The sequence below is a fragment of the Castanea sativa genome, chromosome 5 (genome assembly GCF_040712315.1).
Source record: "Castanea sativa cultivar Marrone di Chiusa Pesio chromosome 5, ASM4071231v1".
Lineage (NCBI taxonomy): Eukaryota > Viridiplantae > Streptophyta > Magnoliopsida > Fagales > Fagaceae > Castanea > Castanea sativa.
The window spans coordinates 53,316,161-53,334,893 of NC_134017.1; the positions used below are offsets into that span (position 1 = coordinate 53,316,161).

General features: G+C 34.6%; 1 protein-coding gene across 1 annotated transcript; it reads right to left on the reverse strand.

The window, feature by feature from the left end:
* Positions 1-1,766: 1,766 nt before the first annotated feature.
* LOC142636266 (tobamovirus multiplication protein 1-like) lies at positions 1,767-17,282 on the reverse strand. The gene is made up of 13 exons (XM_075810416.1): positions 16,980-17,282; positions 15,870-15,920; positions 14,809-14,842; positions 13,942-14,028; positions 13,803-13,854; positions 11,944-12,121; positions 11,699-11,794; positions 10,789-10,849; positions 7,262-7,326; positions 6,969-7,043; positions 6,793-6,868; positions 3,209-3,372; positions 1,767-2,099 (listed from the first exon to the last, which is right to left on the reverse strand). The coding sequence occupies exons 1-13, from the start codon at positions 17,091-17,093 to the stop codon at positions 2,076-2,078; spliced, it is 1,077 nt and encodes a 358-aa protein (XP_075666531.1). The 5' UTR covers positions 17,094-17,282; the 3' UTR covers positions 1,767-2,075.
* Between the last annotated feature and the right edge of the window lie 1,451 nt (positions 17,283-18,733).

Below are 18,733 nucleotides of genomic sequence, written 5' to 3' on the forward strand. Positions count from 1 at the left end.
ATCGAAGTGACAGTTATCATAAAATTATTATTATAGTTTTATCAGTAATGTTGTGCTTTCACCTAATGCGTACGCTTACTCAGTGTAATCAAAGTGACAGTTATAATAAAATTATTATTATAGTTTTATCAGTAATGTTGTGTAGAAAAATAGCAAAGAAAAATCTGATTGTGGTTCTTCATTCATTTTTTTCCCAAACGAGCTTGGGTTTAGTTAGTTGAATCGTTCTTTATGTTAATAGTTAATACTTACATACCATATCATTTACTTAGTTGAATCGTTTCTTATCGCTGGAATTTGGGTTTTTGCCGGATTATGGGTTTTCGCCCGTCGGTTCGAGGTTTTGGGAGAGAGACACCGAAACCGACCCGCTGGAGTCGGATTCTAGTGGAGAAAATCCGTCACCGACCTGCGGAGATGGTCGGGAACGGTTTCCCAATATTGCACAGAAGAGTGATCTGGTTTGTTTGAGTTCAACCACTTTGGGTCCACTAGGAAAGCATACTTGCACGCGTATTCCTTTCTTGCTTTTGATTCATTGATACTTGTGAATTCTACTTGAAATTCTTGCTGGTTTGAAGGGAAACTGAAACTGACCCACCGAAGTCAGATTTTGGTGGAGAAAATTCGTCACCGACCAGCGGAGTAGGTCGGGAACGGTTTCCCAGTATTGCGCAGAAGAGAGATCTGGTTTGTTTGAGTTCAATCACTTTGGGTCCACTAGGAAAGCATACTTGCACACGTATTCCTCTCTTGCTTTTGATTCATTGATACTTGTGAATTCTACTTGAAATTCTTGCTGGTTTAAAGGGAAATAGGATGACTCGCAGCAGTTGAAACCGGAGCATTTAGTTCCTTCGACAATCTTGCTTTTATTGCAATGCGATTTGCACCCAAAAACCACAGGACCAAGTTCGGTTATTGTTGCAAAGTTGTCGTAGCCAACAAAAATGAATGTGTTTTGATAGATGGAGAAAATCCAGATATTTCTATTTTGTGTGAATTGTGAGCTCTTCTGTCATTCTCACTCGCAAAGGAGGTGTTATCCTCACAAACACGCACACATTTCTCTATTATTAGACCTAGTTTGTCACCTAAGTTCAACAATAATCTCCTTACTTTTCTTCTTTGATTCTCTTAATTCCTGGTATCTTTGTTGGTGATTTCTTTGATCTGCTCTAAGTCTAAGGTTAGTCGTCTTATCCATATTCTCTCATTCATGATTAGATTTATGCTTTTGGAATGGAATGGAGTGCTTAATATTTATATGCCTTATGATTGGGAGAATGATTAACTTGCATGCGTTCAATTCGACCGGATTAACAATCTTCTTTGTTAAATCTAATTTTAAGCAGTAAAATTTATTAATAAATTGTGTTTGGGGTTTAGTTTTGTATTTCTACATAAATTTAGACAAACAGATTCAAGCTAGGTTCTTTTATATATATATATTAGTCATTTGAACGAGCAAAATATGTTCAGTTTGAAGAGAAAAAAATTATAGACTTTAATGATAACTTGAATTTTTCTTATGTTTCAACTTCCAATTGCAAAGCCATAGCAAAGTAAAGATTTGAAAGTTGCATGGAAAATGGGCTTTACAAAGCTAATCTTGAATAAGAATCTCAGACAGTTCTATCAATACTGAATTTGAAGATTTTGAATTCAACTTGACAACATTATTGGATAACCATAATGTAAATAAATTGAACTTTGCAAAGAGCATGCACATAAATTAGCTTAAACAACAAGAACAAGAAGAGCCGTGGAATAAAATGTAAGGCATTTTGAATTCACCAGGGGAAAAAATTTGCACCTCAAAATTTTTGGTACTGGTGCATACACAAAAAAATCCCTCACTTAGCATACTTTCAATATATACATGCCAACAATGTCAAAACCATAGGCAACAGCAACCTTACGGCTGTCTGACTGCCAGTCAAGGATGTAACTCAGCCGCTTGTGTTGATACCTCTCAAGGTAACAACCAAGCCATTCTCAAATCAATTATAAATTCCAAGCCTTCTTCTCTAATTTGGCAGAAAGAGAGCACCCATTTGCATCCAGAAAGGCAATTATATTGGACTCGCTCTTGATATCTGCAGAGACAAAGCATAAGCCACTAATGCTATCGTGTCCATCTCACCTCATAGGAAAGAAAAAACAAAACAAATCTTGTTTGTTTGGTATGCAATGCATCTAAATGACCACCCTAAAACAATAAAGACAATTTCAGCATAACAGTAAGTCATCTTATGGGAGGAAGATCCCAGATAGGCTTCAAATCATGGGAGAGATGAAGAACTATACTGATAATGATAGCATAAAGATACTGAAGAAATATAAATATACTATCAGAAAATTTTGGCACAATGATATTAACCAACAAATCCCTAAATATTATGGGTTTATCAATAAAAACTATTAGGGGTTAAACCAAGGTTGTGAAAAACAAAATTCAACAAGCATAAGAACTGAATCAGCAGGATAATTAGTATCATGAGTGTATGTTTTTTCCATCATGAACTTATGTTATCAAAAATAAAGTCTAGATTTCTCTTCTAACTAAACAAGTTCATTGCTTTAGTACAAATACAGCTTCACCAGAAAACCTTGGCATCAATTCAAACAGATTGTATATAATTTTTGTTTCTTTCCACAATAATTTTAACTAAAGTTTACAGCACTCCTAGTATTTTTATTGCTTTTAAAATCTCCTTTTAGCAACTTAATCTACCAAGTCATACTAAATTCTCCCATCAATAAACATCAGAGAAACACTAGATCCAAGATATTCTCATCACTTAATTCTTGTCCCTGCCTTTTTGTAAGAGAATTATTTAAGTAAGAAACATACAACAGTTTCCTCCAATATATATATATATTCCTCACATTCATTATTGAAAGCCAATCACATGTTTCTGGTTCCTTTTCTTTTTTCCACATTATATACCTCACATTCTTATGCACCCACTTTATTGTAAAGCTTGCTTTATCCCTTCTTCTTTTAACTTAAATTCCCCAAATCATGATAAAGGATACAACAATGAATTGGCTACACTGTCAACACAACTATTAATGTTCAATTTTGGTATGGATATTGTTTACTTCAGTTTTTCCTTCAACCCAGAAGTTATTTATTACTCATTTAGAAAAAGGCAACCTGCATCTGCATTCATGAATAGACCATTAGAAAGGAAGTGCAAACCTGATTCTGCAAGCTCGTTGAAGTTGTCCAGCGCTGAGGATGTTGTATTACTTCTGAACTATCAGTGATGAAAGTTATTGTACTTGCTTCTTGTATGTTTGCTGCTTTTAATGGTGGTAATTCTCTCATGATCCATAATATAAAAGCTGAGGGTGTTGATGAACCTGGCAACAACACATCGTATTGTAAGTTAGCTGCTCACTACTTCTGAACAAAGACAGTATTGATTTGACACGTAATATAGAAGAATGAGTGCATGCAATGTTTTTCACCCATCATAAGCCTATGTTGCTTCCCACTGTAGTCACATATGTTGTCAATCAATATGTAAAGCAACACGCTTTCTACTTATTTTAAAATAAATGGTGTGAAAGCAATAACTAATATGGAAAAAAATTACAGTAAAAAATACTCAAACCCCGGGAATCATTCTCTCCAAAAATTGAATACAGCTGTCTACCAACCACCTCTCCCATAACCCACAGAAGCAGGAGACTTGAGCACTAGCTATGACTTTCTAAAAACACACAATTCAAGCTTCATAACCAGAATAATAGAGGATCCTTATTTTTTAAACAAAATTATATTTCACCATATATTGTAGGGGTGGAAACCCTCATATTTCAAAAGTTGCATTTTAAAAGAGGAGTTATGGGCCTTGACTCACAAACTGACTTGCTATCTTTTACTGACTTGCTCAAACCTCATCACCCATTGAAAAACTCCCCTAAACATCAGGTTTCAATTTAAAACTATCCCCATACTATACGGTTGAAAATGTAATTTTCCGTCCTTTTTATCCTTAAGAAATTAAGAAACAAAAAGTGTACTTTCAATACATCTAAATTTTTAGATTTATTTTTAAGGTGCACAAATCATGCCAACAATGCATGTTATCATAAAAGGTGAGAGAAGTGGAGTTGGGATATTTAATTAACCCAAATCTTTTCTAAAACCGTCAGTCACACACTGTGGCTGGTGCTCAGGTTTCCCTATATTTGCACATTGCACCTGTGGCCAAATATTTGATATTTGATATTTGATTTCCATTCTTTTTTAGTTTCTGCGTATGATGTGTGTATGCCGAAGTTCATTCTGAAGCACATTTCCAGCATCTAAACAATTTACTCTTCCAAAGGATGCCGAGAGTCATCCTATCTTACTAAGCAACGAATGAAATTGTAATCATCTACAAATGAGCTGAAGTTCTCAATATTCATACAACTCTAGTACAAGTTTACAAAAGCATCATTGATGCTCCTTTAATCTTTGAGTGAATCCACATTGACTGCAAATCTTGCTAAGTAATCGTTCTCAATCTTAAAATTAAACTTTTAGGCAACCAAGTAGGGCATCTCTTCTGGTTTTAAAACCAGTTTTCTGTTTTCTAAGATAGATAAAGATGTTGGAATTCATCTCCAAATCAAGAGAAAACTGGGGTTTTATGCAGTGTATTTCCATTTTTTTATTTCCTTCAATCTGTTAATTCTTCTCTTTGATTTGTTTGTAATTGTTTCAAGTATAATTTGTTCACCATCATGAACATGATGTACTTCTGTTCAATAAAACTTTTATTACCTATTAAAACATAGAGAAATTGAGAGACATCTTTTTGATGCTTTCGGTTTCCTGGTTTTTGAAAACAAATCTTTTCTTTTCTTTATTCCTCTCTCTCTCTCTCTCTCTCTCTCTCTCATGACAGTTTGGATGAAGAATCATCAGATCATATGAGGTCCAGTTGATATCTTCGACGGCGTAGGTTTGGATCACCTACCTAGAGGACCACCCATAATCAAGGCTAGCAACAGAGCTCATCCCTCCATCCAAAAATGTATTCTCTCTCTCTTGAGGTTTATTGGCTCAATTGCATCACTTCAAGCGCATCATCAACTGCAACACCTTCTACTCCACCTTGAAAATGCCAGCAAGCTTAAGATATACAAGCAAAGGGAGAGTTTTGGTGTGGGTGCACCAATTGATGAATGATTTTTTTTTTGGGCGTTCGGTTGAGCTGCCTGAACGTGGCTTTGCTTTAGTTGTTGGTGTGAGTTTGGGGCCTTTGATGGGGTTTTCGTGTTTTATGAAAAGGTGATGTGTTGGTTTGATGAGGTTTAAATTGGTTGTTGATGGTGGCTGCAGTCTCTCAGATTGTTGGGGACAATACTGCTTGATGGGGAGGCTTTTGCTGGACAGCTGGAGTCAATAGGATTTTGGACGTGGGGCTATACAGGCTGTTGAAGAAATATGTGATAGTGGGATTGTCATTAAGTTGCTCAAATATTTTTTGGGGGGATCCCATGAGCATCCAAACAAATTTTTTTATTTGTTCCAAAATATTGCCTTTTGTTTTCCACATTCCAATGGAATTTTACATTTCAACTCAACAGAAGATTTTTTTTGGTTTTCGTCTCTAAAAACAAGTTTTTTGAAACAGAAAAATGAACCATTCCCAAACATGCCTGTAAAATTTCGCATTCTTTCTACAAGTGGCCCCAATTTATAAACCCTGATCCATCTCCTACAGTTTGGTGCCTCATGAACTGTATCTCCAGCCAAATTTAAACTTTCCTGACTTAAAATGAAAGAAAAACTAATCACTTCTCCAAATCAAGAACTTACTCTCTCCAGGATAGCTTTCCCTCATTCATGCCTACAAACTACTCTTTTCAAAATTTAAAATTTTGTCTTGATAGATTAAAGTTACCCTTTCTTAAATCTCAAAACAGAAAAACAAACCAAGAACACCTTCACCTTCTCAGAAATGCTAGATTGTTTTAAAATTCAGAATAATCAGACAATGGATTGATATTGGTCTCAGAATGTAACATTATCCAAATGGATATCAGATGCCAGCTACCAAAACTAAGTGTAAATCCAGTTTGATATCACATATTTTCCTGATTGTATAACCATGCACGGTGGTCAAATTCCATTTATGTATAAGATGGGCATAAGCAGATTCAGGATGTTATCTTGAATCTATAAAACATCATTGGGAAAGAACAATATTCTTTATGCAGGTCCAAGGCATGGTTATTAAGTCAAAACAATTTCTGAGTGGTCAATGGTTGAAATTGAGAACCTAGGACAACCATATTTTTTTTCTTAGCTACTTATTGCTTTGATCTTCATATAATAATATCAAGTACAACCAGATATGATAATGGGGTCAATTCTTGATTATCCAGAGTCTAGAGACTGATGTCACCTTATACACATATATCATCCATCAGCAGATATATGAACACCTATGCAATTAGTTTCATCAACCAATAGATTAAGTCTCAAAACCTGTTCCATGGCCATATGAAGAATCAAATGGTTAAAAATGGACAAAGGGTAGAATTTCACACAGAAGGACAATGCAAAATCATTCAGGATATTTGCAGAAAGAAAACAAGAAGGAAACCTTGCTAAGAAAAGTAAAAAAGGAAGAACCAAGATAAGATGTTAAGAGATGGGAGGACTAACATGTGAAAAGAAGAAAAAATGGATGTGAATGAAGCAAACATAAAAAATGTACCCTCGTCATTTTCACCAAACTGAGAGTCTGAGACCTTGACACAGAAATTAGAACCACATACCTATAAAATAATACAAAATGAGCAAGAGAGACGTATAAACAACTTTTATGGGATGTTGCGGCCAGTGATATAGCATCTGCAACCATCATGACATGATGAAGTTAGAGAAAGCTATAAAGATGAATTCAATTTCTTTTGTACAATATAAATTTGATGACCAACAGAGAAGTGTCTACCGGAATATCAGTTAAAAGAGCTACAAAAGAACTTGAAGTGAAACAGAGCACAGAAACAACAGCTAAACCTGAAACCTGCACAGAATACGTGCCAACATTATAAATGGAACTGCAAAACCACTGATGGACATAAATAAGCAAGATAAATGCTACAACTACATACACACAGGGAAAATAAAAGGATTTTAGTAATATTATAAATTTATAATGGAGCCACCAAACGCATTATATCAACGCTGGCTGTGACACCCAGAAAACCAAAGAGAAAAACAAGACAGTAAAAGATTTAATACCTTCCACATTTCGGATGAAGCTCGCTCAGATCTAACTTTGCTCATTTTCAAGCATAATAGAAGTCCTGAATGGAACTCATAGCAACAAAGATAAAAAAATTATATCTCAAGAAAATTAAAACAATGGAGGAAAAGAAAGGAATAAAAGGAGAGAGAGAGAGAGAGAGAGAGAGAGAGAGAGAGAGAGAGAGATAACAATAATTGCATTTTCATTTTGACTAAATAGCTAGTTAATAACCAAGGTACCTTACTACTCCAAAGACATGTAGACAAGTCAGTTTAAATAAGTAATGGAAAACTTAGAATGCTAAAATTCTCCATCCCACAAACTGGTTCTCTCATGTACATTAAATTGGCAAAATACGATTTTTTATTTTATATTATGTGATTCTTTTAAAAGTAATTTGAAATTTATATTAGAAAGATGAGAAACCTTGGTATACAAGTTTTATAAAGAGTCTCCTAAAGAATTACAAACAAAAATCGTCAAGGAAATCCACAAAAGAAAGAGAAGAGATGTTGCCCATCACATTAGGTCAATCACAACAGATTATGCAGAAGTACACATTTTTACTTGAGAGTAGGTAACTCAATGCTGTTGAATGTAAGGTTTTCTTAATCTGCTTAAGGCAAAGCAGGGCACCACTCCAAATTTGCACTGATTCTATGTTTTCCAAACATTCCTTGCCAACAAAAAAACACAAGCACTATAACACATTTAACTGAAAATATCTCCAAAAAAAAAAAAAAAAACAAGAGATCAAGTCCTTGGCAACTGCACAATGAAGTAGCAAGCGATCAGTAGCCTCCCCCAGCTCCTTATGCACATACAAAAGTGATCCAATAGAATGATATTTTGTTTAATCAAGTTATGCACAGTTGGATTATTTTTTTAAAGATGAGGAACCTCACCAAAGCAGGGCCCTTTGGACCCACCCCTGGGGAGTAAACCATGGATACATAACCCCACCCTCCAATTAGAAAATTTTCCCAAGGCCGATGTCCAAAAGAAAACGGTATCCTTTCTAGAAACTCTAAAACCCCCAAATACTCCACAGTAATTTCATGCCAATAGATCCTCTTAATGCAAAGTACACTGAATAGACCACCAAGCCTTATCCTTCAATGTAACCTATAGCCACTTCAGTCTTTGGCATATTAGAATATAGTAGATTGAAAAAGAAGGGAAAATGCAAAAGCACCCCTGAGCTTAGGATCAAACTCAAACTGAACCCGTGGCCTTTTAATTCAAAATTATAAATCCCTGAAGTTTGGGAAATTTTCAAATTGATCATTCAGTCTCACTTTCGTAAGCTGAACCGACATGTGTTTATGTTAATAAAAAATTATTTTAAAGCAAAATTAATTCTAAAATCCTTTTAAAATTAATTTGATTTTTTCCCCTTTTTTCTTCTTCCTCTCCCCTCTACTGCCACACAACAACCCCCCCCCCCCCCCCCCAAAACAACCACCAACAACTCTGGTAACCAAGAACCACCACCAAATCCAGCCATTCCACCAAACCAGCAACCTCATTCTCCCAATAACCAAACAAAATGGAATAAGAAGTAAAAACCTCGGATCTATCTCATCCCAATTGTATGTTATTTAAACAAGTTGTTCGACTATTAAGTAGGCCATGTGACTGAAAGTACACGTGGATGCTTATTTGACTTGGTGCAAAGCGGGTATGAGGAAATTTTCTCCAAACCAGGTTCAAGGAAAATTCTGTCCATTTAGCAAAGTAACACCTCAAACCATGTTACCCTAAACAAAACAAATCATACCCCAAATTTATTGTGCTGCACAAGTTCAGATTTTTGAATGTTTGGCAGTCTGATTAGTAAAGCAGATTTGCATATGGCAGTGGTATTGCACAATGTACAGATTGTAGATGGCGGCAGTAAAGCGGAAGGTAGAAGATTAGAGTGAAAAGCAACAACAAAAACGAAGCCTTAGTTCCAAACTTTTGGGGGTTGGTTATGGTTCCTCAACATATTAATCAAGATCGACCACATGCATTCTCTACCACTATTCTATCTGAAGTCATTCTCCCTGTTATATCCTTAATTGACATGTCATTTTCTATTTTTACTAATATTATTTCTCTTCCTCTATGTTTTTTCGTTCCATCGATTTGAATCAACTCTCTTTTTCACCCGTTCATTATCGCTCTTTTCTAAATATAACTAAACCATCAAAAATGACTCTCCCTCTTCTTTTCATCAAAGGTGGCCCCCTATCTTTAAGCAAATTTCCACATTTCAAATTCTATCTTTCAGTATTTAGTATCATAGAGATGTTGGAAGTATGTAGATAAATTTACCATATCCTAGTAGCTTAAGCTCTTTTCTTATGATTCACATCCTCTTTGATCTCTCCATCTTCGTGAATTATTGATCCAAAATATTGAAAGTTCTTACTCTTTAGTATCTCTTAACCATAAAGTCTTACCAACTTTTCATCTTTGTCTCTACTTTTACTAAAATTACATTCTATGTACTCTTTTTTAGTCCTACTTAATCAAATATATTTTAAAATAAAGAATTTTTTTAATTGAAATAATCAAATGCACCACAAGTGATAGCCTTTTCCATCCACAAGGGTTATAATTTCAAATTAGAAGATCTCGGGCTAGTTTGATTATAACTATTAGAAGATCTTGGGCTAGTTTGATTTTGACTTTTAAGTTTTAAGGCTTTTGCATTTTTCCCAAAAAATAACCCACCAACTGAAGTTCCCAATCATGAAAGGCACAACTAAATCTAAGATTCTTAGAATGGATCCCTCTTGTTGAACTTTAAACAAGAATGTACAGAGGCAAATTTATCCACAAAATCACAAATAAGTCAGGGGGTAATTCTTTAATGATGCTGTGCCCCCACACCACACATCATTCAAATTATGTTTGATATTTGTTTTATTTGGTGACTAATAACAACACATTAATGATAGGGAATTAATGTAGTTGAACCTGAAATTTGCCACAGTAACATGAATATATTAGGAGACATCCTCATAGACAATAATATGATGCAGGAAGAAATGAGTGGCAAAGAATATATAAAATTTCTTAAGGGAAATCAAGATAGAAATACAAAAGTAAGAAGATGGGAAAGACTGAAGATATCACTTACTTGAGGAGAGAGACTCAATCAACCCTTCTAATGGTCTACTTAGGGACTAACTCACCAACTAGAGAACCATTCTTTCAAGAGAAGCTCATAAGGCTTGCACCCAAAAATGATTCAAATCCACTCTCTCTACCATTCTCCTCACATTTACAAGGCTTTATATAGTATCCCACTAGTGATCAACTTAACATTTTTCAGCTTCAAACATAATCATCTAAATAATCGAATTTTGAAATTGAAATAACTCAGTAGCACTGAGAGAAATCTTCAATTCTGATGCCATAATACACAAAAGGCTAGGAGCACTAAGTCATTATACCAAAGAAAGAAATAGGTAATATGCAGATACAGAAATTTAAAAAAGAAAATGACCATTAAAATGTTGTTGCTCACCATAACATGCTAATGCTCCTCCTAATAAAAGTATTGCTATGGAAAAAAAGTCTACATACACCTGCATGATGAGTAAAATCATTGCCACATGGCTTCACTACACGTTAGTTATAAACAAAAACCAGAAATCTTCTATATCATGTAGAACACTAAACCTACTTTACCATGAGAAAAGACTTTCATTGAAATTTTAAAGCAAATTACTAGAATAATATTCTATAATTACGTTAAAAGTCAAGCCACTAAGGCTAGTTTTTATACAAGCATGAGATGTAAACAGGCAGCAGAACCATTTCTTACTAGCACCCAAATCTAGTAATGGGGCAATCGATTGTTCTATCACTAAAATGGTGTTGGTCTAGTATCCAAAATTAACAAAAAAAAAATTGTGTTGAGCAAAAGGTGAGAACGAATAATTAATAAAAGTTACCCATTTCAAGTCAAAAGATAATTTATAAATACTTGGACAACCTCTCTCTAAAGCCAATATTCTAACCACTAGATCTACAAAAATCACCTTAACTGCTAATAAAAGAGTTTTTCCTTCTACCAGCCCAACTTCTATATCTCTACTATCACAAACTGCAACTGGAATCCTGACTAATTTACTGTATAAATTTACAGCTGTTATTTGCCCCAAATAAGTTACTAGAGATCTCATTTATAACAGATTTGTTCCATCAATAGCTCATTATATATCTTTCCGGAGGTCTAGAACACAATAGTTACATCGGTGCAGCACGATTGATTAAAATTAAATAGACAAACATTAAGATGCTTTAATTTATGTTGCAGTAATGATGACTACATACAGTTCAACGTCAAACAAGTACTCTGTTGAAGAACTTTAACTAGTATTATATGACAATATCAACAGGGAAAAGTAGAACAAAAATTACTGTGTCCATACCCGAGTCACGACTGCAGAATCAACAGAATTCGTTCCCATCCCAATCCAGATTATCACAGCACATGCCAACATTACAACAAATACTAGCACAGTAACCTGGTAAATAAGCACTGTGTTAACAATAGATTGGATAGCTTAAATTTTCCAATGATTATGTGACAATAAAATGAGGAATAATACAGAAATAACCAATCTTAAGAAGCAAGGGTAGATACTCAACAAGAAGCTTTTCATTGTAGCCATACCAACATTACAATCCTTTGGCGGCTTCCAACATGGTGAAAGCGGAGGGGAAAACACTTTCTATGAGTATCTGTTTTAGATGAACTTGACTTATTTGAGGTCTTATCCAATAAAGCTTCCTGAGAACTGCTGTCCTCATCTTCATCGTCCTCATCATTTGCCTGATGGCAAAGGTCAACCCTATAAAAAAAACCCACCGGAGAAGCATAGAATATTGCTCACAGGAAACACTAGTCTGAAAGAAAAATTGTATGGCTATCAACTTGAAAATGAAAATATTCAGATATAACTAATTGAATGTAATCTTTTGATTATGAAACCATTGCACTTCCGGATATCTTTTTATGATGACTAATGGAAAACAAGTCCATAGAAATTAGTTATTGACATCAGTCCCAAGCTTGTTGTGGAGCAGCTTTATGCAACCCTCATCCCACCCCACCACAAACCACCCCCCCCCCCCCCCGCCAAAAAAAAAAGAAGAAGAAGAAAAGGCACTATTTTAGATGTAATCAAATTTCGAGAAGCAAATAGAAGCACTGATAAGCTTGATAGAGTGGGAGCTGTCCAGGATAGTTGTTTTGAGATTTTTACCCGTCCGCCTGTGGACATGGTTATAACACTTAAGGCTGAGTTAGATGGTTTGTACTTAAACAGGGTGTTCCCTGAGACTTTGCATTCGGTTTAGTTGTTGCAAGGAATCTCATGTTTACCAAATATATATATATATATATATATCCAACGTCACTGATGAAACTTCAGAATGGAAATTAATAAAGACTTCTTTATGATTTTTTTAATTGATAAGTTACACATGTACCCAATGGGTCTTGAACCCATGACCTCACCTTCCATCCCCTTATTATTATGGGAGAAGGAAATGCTAATTGAGCTATAGGTCATTGGCTTCTTTGTTAAGGTTATTTTATTTATAATGACAATTTTTTATGAAATTCTGTTTGCACTGAAGCTGTATTCATCTATCATGAAATGAATAAAAAAACACATGCACTGTTGAAATACACGCGCACACAACAGATTCATCATCCACATGCTACCAATATTATACTTGAGTTCATGGAGGTTAACAGTTACAAGATGAATCCAACAGCATGTGATAGTTGTAGACAATAGATTGAACTTCACACTAGAAAAGCATGGGATAGGAAAGAAGCAGATAAACTCATGTAGCATTATAAACTGCTGTTGCATTTTAAGAGAACTCCAGGAGTTGCAGAGAAAAAGCAAAATAATGAATTCAAAACATAAAAAGAGCATTGATGTTGAGAGCTCCAAACACACAACTTCAAACTCAAGTTGAAGGAATCAAGAAAGGTTGACCAACCCCTAAAAAGCTTTCCGTTCCAGTATTCATCAAAGTTCAAGGCATCAGAACCAATCTCCTCAAACCACAAGGATGAATTTTGAATGGTCCTATTTCAAACTCTTAAAGTATGAATATATAAATAAAAGAAGAAGAAAGAAGTCTCTACTCCCCTATGTTTTAAGCATCTTTAGACAAGTTGAGCAATCTCACTAACAGTGTTTTCTACTCCTTTGTTTTGTTCTTTAATTGGGTTGGGAAAGATTGTTGGGGGGAGGAAGAGGATGGATAGTAGATCATAGTTGCCATCCAAAACTTTAACAACAAATTGCTATTGATATTGCCCGTCATTCCTCTTCCTTTTAAGAACCCTTTTAATTGAAAGATGCATCTGTATAATAATTTCAAAGGTTGGCTATAGCATCCATGATTCAAAGGAAAATTCATGAACTCAAGAATTCATTCACATTCAAATAAAACTATCCCGGGTAAATTTAGAATATTGCAATAAAAAACAAATAACTAATAATAACATACCAGAATGATAAAAGTAGAAGAAATGCTGCAAAAAACAGAATTTTGGGGAAAGCTGCAAAGCAAAAATTTGCACAATTCAAATATTTTAACCAAGCTCTTAAAATGGGCATCTATTCAGTAATTGAGTCTGACGACATACCCATGAGGATAAAACCACAAGAGTTTGACCAACACGGCCAACCCTTGCATGTAGCGAAAAGAGTTAATACAAAATAAATGAAGTAACCTGCAATGGAAGAACATCAATTAAAGCTTCAGTTTGAATCAAGGAGTGGTAAGAGTCAGAGTAGAAAAGGAACAAAGAGCAATCAAATATGGAATGAACAGAAAACAATAACAATAATCTGCAGGCTGAAGTACTCTGATAAGTAAGAGATTAGAAATAAATCATCTAACGAGAAGCTGCCTCATGAAAGCCATGATGTGACAAATTTCAAGTTGTAGACACCAAAGATATTACAATGCATCAGGTAAATGGTACAAGTAACTAAATATAGTTTCCCCAAAACCTGAAGAAATGAAGAAAGCCCAAAGCATGTCTAATATCCAAAGTTCATGAAATAAAAGAGACATTCAAAGTTTTTAGCAAATAAAAAGACCAGCATTTATGGATTAAATCTTCCATTTAACCAATCAATTTTAACATCCTGAACTAGAGACAAGAAAATAGCTATCTTGATAAAGTGTATGCCTCTTAGCATGGAAAAATAATTTTCCTTGCCGTTACATTCATACAAGACTCAGTATACAGGTGGTGACATATCTGGATTGTCATTAAGAAGTATTTGACTGAACCTGAACTTAGATTTAGCTGTTGTGAGAGCTAATACTATGCGAACTCCAAAAGCAGAAGTTAAAAAGAAGCAATTATACTAATTGGCAATGCAATTTATGGCTATTCTTACCAGCCCTAACTCATCAAGCATTATGTAGTACCCACCACAAAACAGTAATAAATTATTACACATTAAAAGGAGATAGTATGATGCAAAATACAATTGCTTACCCATATTAGAAGAGCCAATCATTAGGTGAAATACCTGCAGTTTGACATTTATAAGTATCAAGATAATGCCAATATGCTTAAATTGGAAGTATATACTAAATTGGCTACATCACAAGTGCATGTATAAAACAAATTCATGCATATATACATATGAATGTACAATTTATGTCAAAAAGTTAGTCATAACCATACACATGCATCATATATCAGTGAGTCCACTGAAACTAAAAGAGGTGCACTGAAAAACACCATACGTTCTTACCTTGCCTCCATTCATCTTCCTTGTCTATCCATCTCACCCACGAGAGATTTAAGCACAACCTAATTTGAGCTAGTGGTTGGTCACTAAAATTATTAACCTATGTCTTAAAATCATTATTTGTGTAATTGTGTAATTAATTAGATAATTATCTAGCTTCAACCTAGTCAGGTCAGATGAATCTCCCAAGATTCTTCCAATTTACACAAGTAATCAAAATACTGGACTAGAATGATCAAGGTTAGAGAGTCCCAACCACTAGTTCAACCAGTTACCGATTGTCTCAAAATCTTTAAACTATAATTCTAACACTCCCCCTTAATAAGTTGGGGCCAATAGGTGGGATTTTTAACATTTTAATTGGGAGGTAGAGTGGAAACAGAAATCGAGCTCAAGACCTCTACTCTGATACCATGTTGAATAACCAATTATCCCAAAAGGTCCTAAGTTCAATCCCAGTCTCCAATCTACCTCCCACTTAAAATGTTAAAAGTCCCACATGTTGGGGGAGTGATAGAATTATGGTTAATGTTAATCTTCACCGTTTTCTCACTCCAATAACACTTGGTTAACTATAGCGCTTGTACACCGGGTGTGCACATACTCAGATCTGGTGGGATTCATAAGGGTGGGGCCATGGTGATCCACCCGAATGTCAGTAAATGTGCCCGCAAGGGGTGCATCCCTGATGTGCCTCCAAGATTACTCTAGCTAAGCGTATAATTGTTTTATCATGTATATACATAAACAAATATAGACCCTTGGAGGTGTGTGATATGATCATATGTAATACATCACTTACTTTTTGGCGAGTCCAGCCAAGTTGTGAATTCCTTGAGTGAATCCTTATCAACTGGAACACAGAGGCAACAGATGAAATGATAGTCATAAAAGAAATTCACATAAATGTGAAGTCAAAGATACATCTTCCAAGTTTCACAAAATATCTTAAAAACAAATTAAGGGTAACTATGGCCATCAATTTGTAGACATTTTTTTTTGTGATAAGTGGCCATCACTTTGTAAGACATTGGCAGCGTGCAACAATATCTGATAGCACCTGAGCCTTCCACCTAAGCTATAAATTAAAAATGAGTGCAATATTATGTGAAGACAGTCCCTTTATATTTCTAACAATGCAGTGCATGTACTACTAACTACACTGACTTTTGGGCTATTAGAAGAACTTAAAACTTATCATTTTTCTTTTTTGATAAGCACAAGAATAAATAAACAAAAATGTAAGTATACAAAACGTAAAGTAGTCTTCGAGCATACAAAGTAATACTTAGAATCAATCAATTACTAAATATATATAGCAAGCGGAAAGTGGTGAACATATATTCTAATAGACCACCGAGACACATGGATTGGACATAAGCAACTAACAGTGCCACCACCTAGAGTTCACCAGAAAATGCAACAAATGCAGTGTAAAAAGTGGTCTATGTAAGCATATTGTGCAACATGTTACTTAGTAGAACATTCTTCTTAGTACCACCAGGCTTTACAATTCTGTCAACAGATAATAGTCATTACAATTCACTTTTTTCACTTGAATGGAAGTTGACTCTATTTCAAATGGAAATCAATTGGCTAATAAACATTACATAACATCCCTTACTTTCCCCCTATGGTCCCCAGCCATTAAAAAAGATTCACAATTTATCAAGTATACACAAAAAGCCCCAACTCAAACTCTAAAACCACATAAGAGAAACCAACCCCACTTATCAAATTCCAGTCTTATAACAATCTAAAGCATTCAAACTCCACAAGACCTACTCCATCAATGAAACTCCATAAAATTTTCCAATCCACAATTTTCACAAAAAGGATACAACAAAAGCATCCAAAATTGAAAATGCAAGAGCTAAAAACAAAAACCCAGATCAAAAACGAGAAGAAAAACCTGATAGAATGCAAGAAGAGCAATGATGGCAGCAACTAGAGCAAGACCCACATTTACACCCACCAAGAGCTGTGGAAAGCAAGAAGACCCTCCTCCTTCTCTCAATTCCAACATCTCTCTCTCTCTCTCACCCTCACTTTCTCTCAATGCTGCTTTTGGTTTCAAACAGTGGAAGTGGACAACAGTCAAGTGTATCTTTCATGGCAGATCTTTAAAGAGAGAGAGAGAGAGAGAGAGAGATTATTTGCTACTATATCTTTAGATTTCAAACACACACACACCTCTGAGAGAGAGAGAGAGAGAGAGAGATGAAAATCTTGGAACTTTTTGTTTATGGCTAATAACGGGGTGTTTATGGTAATTTAAGTTGAAGTTGGAGGCTAAAAGAGTAATTTCAATTGGAGAAGATTGTAAGGAAAAAAGATACGGTATTTTGTCAGATAGTGACACGCGGGTGGCTTTCAGGCGTTTAGAAATAAGAAGATTCCTCACTGATCCACTGCCCTTTTTTGACCCACTCTTTTGACCAATCAAAAATTCACATTCTAACTTTATTTTTATTGGGGTTTTAATTTTTTAATTTTTTAAACTTTTTAAAATAAATAAATAAATGAAATATAACATGTGACATATTAGATCTTAGTCTACATCCTCTGAATCTCTTATGACAGGTTAATAGAAAATTATCATTATTAAATTTTAGTGCTTCAATGTGGTAAAATTTATGGAAAAATAAAGGAAATTATTTATTGTGTCATTTTCAATATTTTTTGTCCTATTATGCATGTTTTGATTAGTTATTTCTTGTCCGAATGTGATATTGAATATGAATGGAACAATATTGAATTTTTTATACCATCTGAGCATGATTTGAACCTATAGGACAAATGTTAGCTCAGTTTTTTGAGACAAATAGCAAGTTGACGCATAATTCTAGGCTTAATTTGGAGGTTAGATATAACCATAGTTGCATAGATTATTATTATACAAAGGGGCATAGATATAACCACAGTTGCATAGATTATTTAGATTGGGCTATATGTCTAAAGGGTGAATCTACTATTTAAGTTGGACTATCAATCTGTGAGTAGTGTCTAAAAGTTGTAACGCTGTCAAAATTTAAGGACACTCCCAATGTCGGCCATGCTGGGTTAAGCTACGTAACAAGATCCACTATACCAAACCCAAAAAGGGCGCCTCACGTTGTTAGCACTCGACGTTGGACATGTGTGATATAAACCATTTGTTTTTTTTGGTAAGCATATAAACCATTTGTTGCTTACTTGGGCAATGTGCTTACATGTGTGCATATATTCTTTAGGTCAAACTCTTTAAGTTTAAGACCTTAGCAGTTAGTACCATGAGTCTAACTATTATAGTATGAATTTTTCTGATTAAATATTAACAAAAACAACAAAAATCTTAACATTTAGTTGATAGTTATCTAATTAACAAAAATCTTTAATTTTTATTCGTAAATGGAAATCCAATTTTGAAAAAATAAATCCCAATTCAACTTATTGATGGGAAAGAAAAGCCCTTAATAGATAAATGCAATATTCTATTTTTTGTGGGATTTCTTACTTTAAACTATTACTTAGCAGTTACCATTTCAAATAATTTTTATTTTTATTTTTATTTTTAAATCAGTTCCAACAATTATATATATAGATGTGCTTAAGGATGAGTTTGAATTGGGCTGAAACGCCCAGTGTTTGCGTTTCAGCCCCTCCTTTTTTTTTCTTGCTAGACGC

Coding starts and splice junctions, on each gene's coding strand:
- LOC142636266 (XM_075810416.1), bottom strand. CDS start 17,093: ATGTTGGAATTGAGAGAAGGAGGAGGGTCTTCTTGCTTTCCACAGCTC. Junction 7,327..10,788: donor AGGAGCATTAGCATGTTATG/GTGAGCAACAAC, acceptor AGTTCCATTCAG/GACTTCTATTATGCTTGAAA. Junction 2,100..3,208: donor CAACGAGCTTGCAGAATCAG/GTTTGCACTTCC, acceptor TTGTCTCTGCAG/ATATCAAGAGCGAGTCCAAT.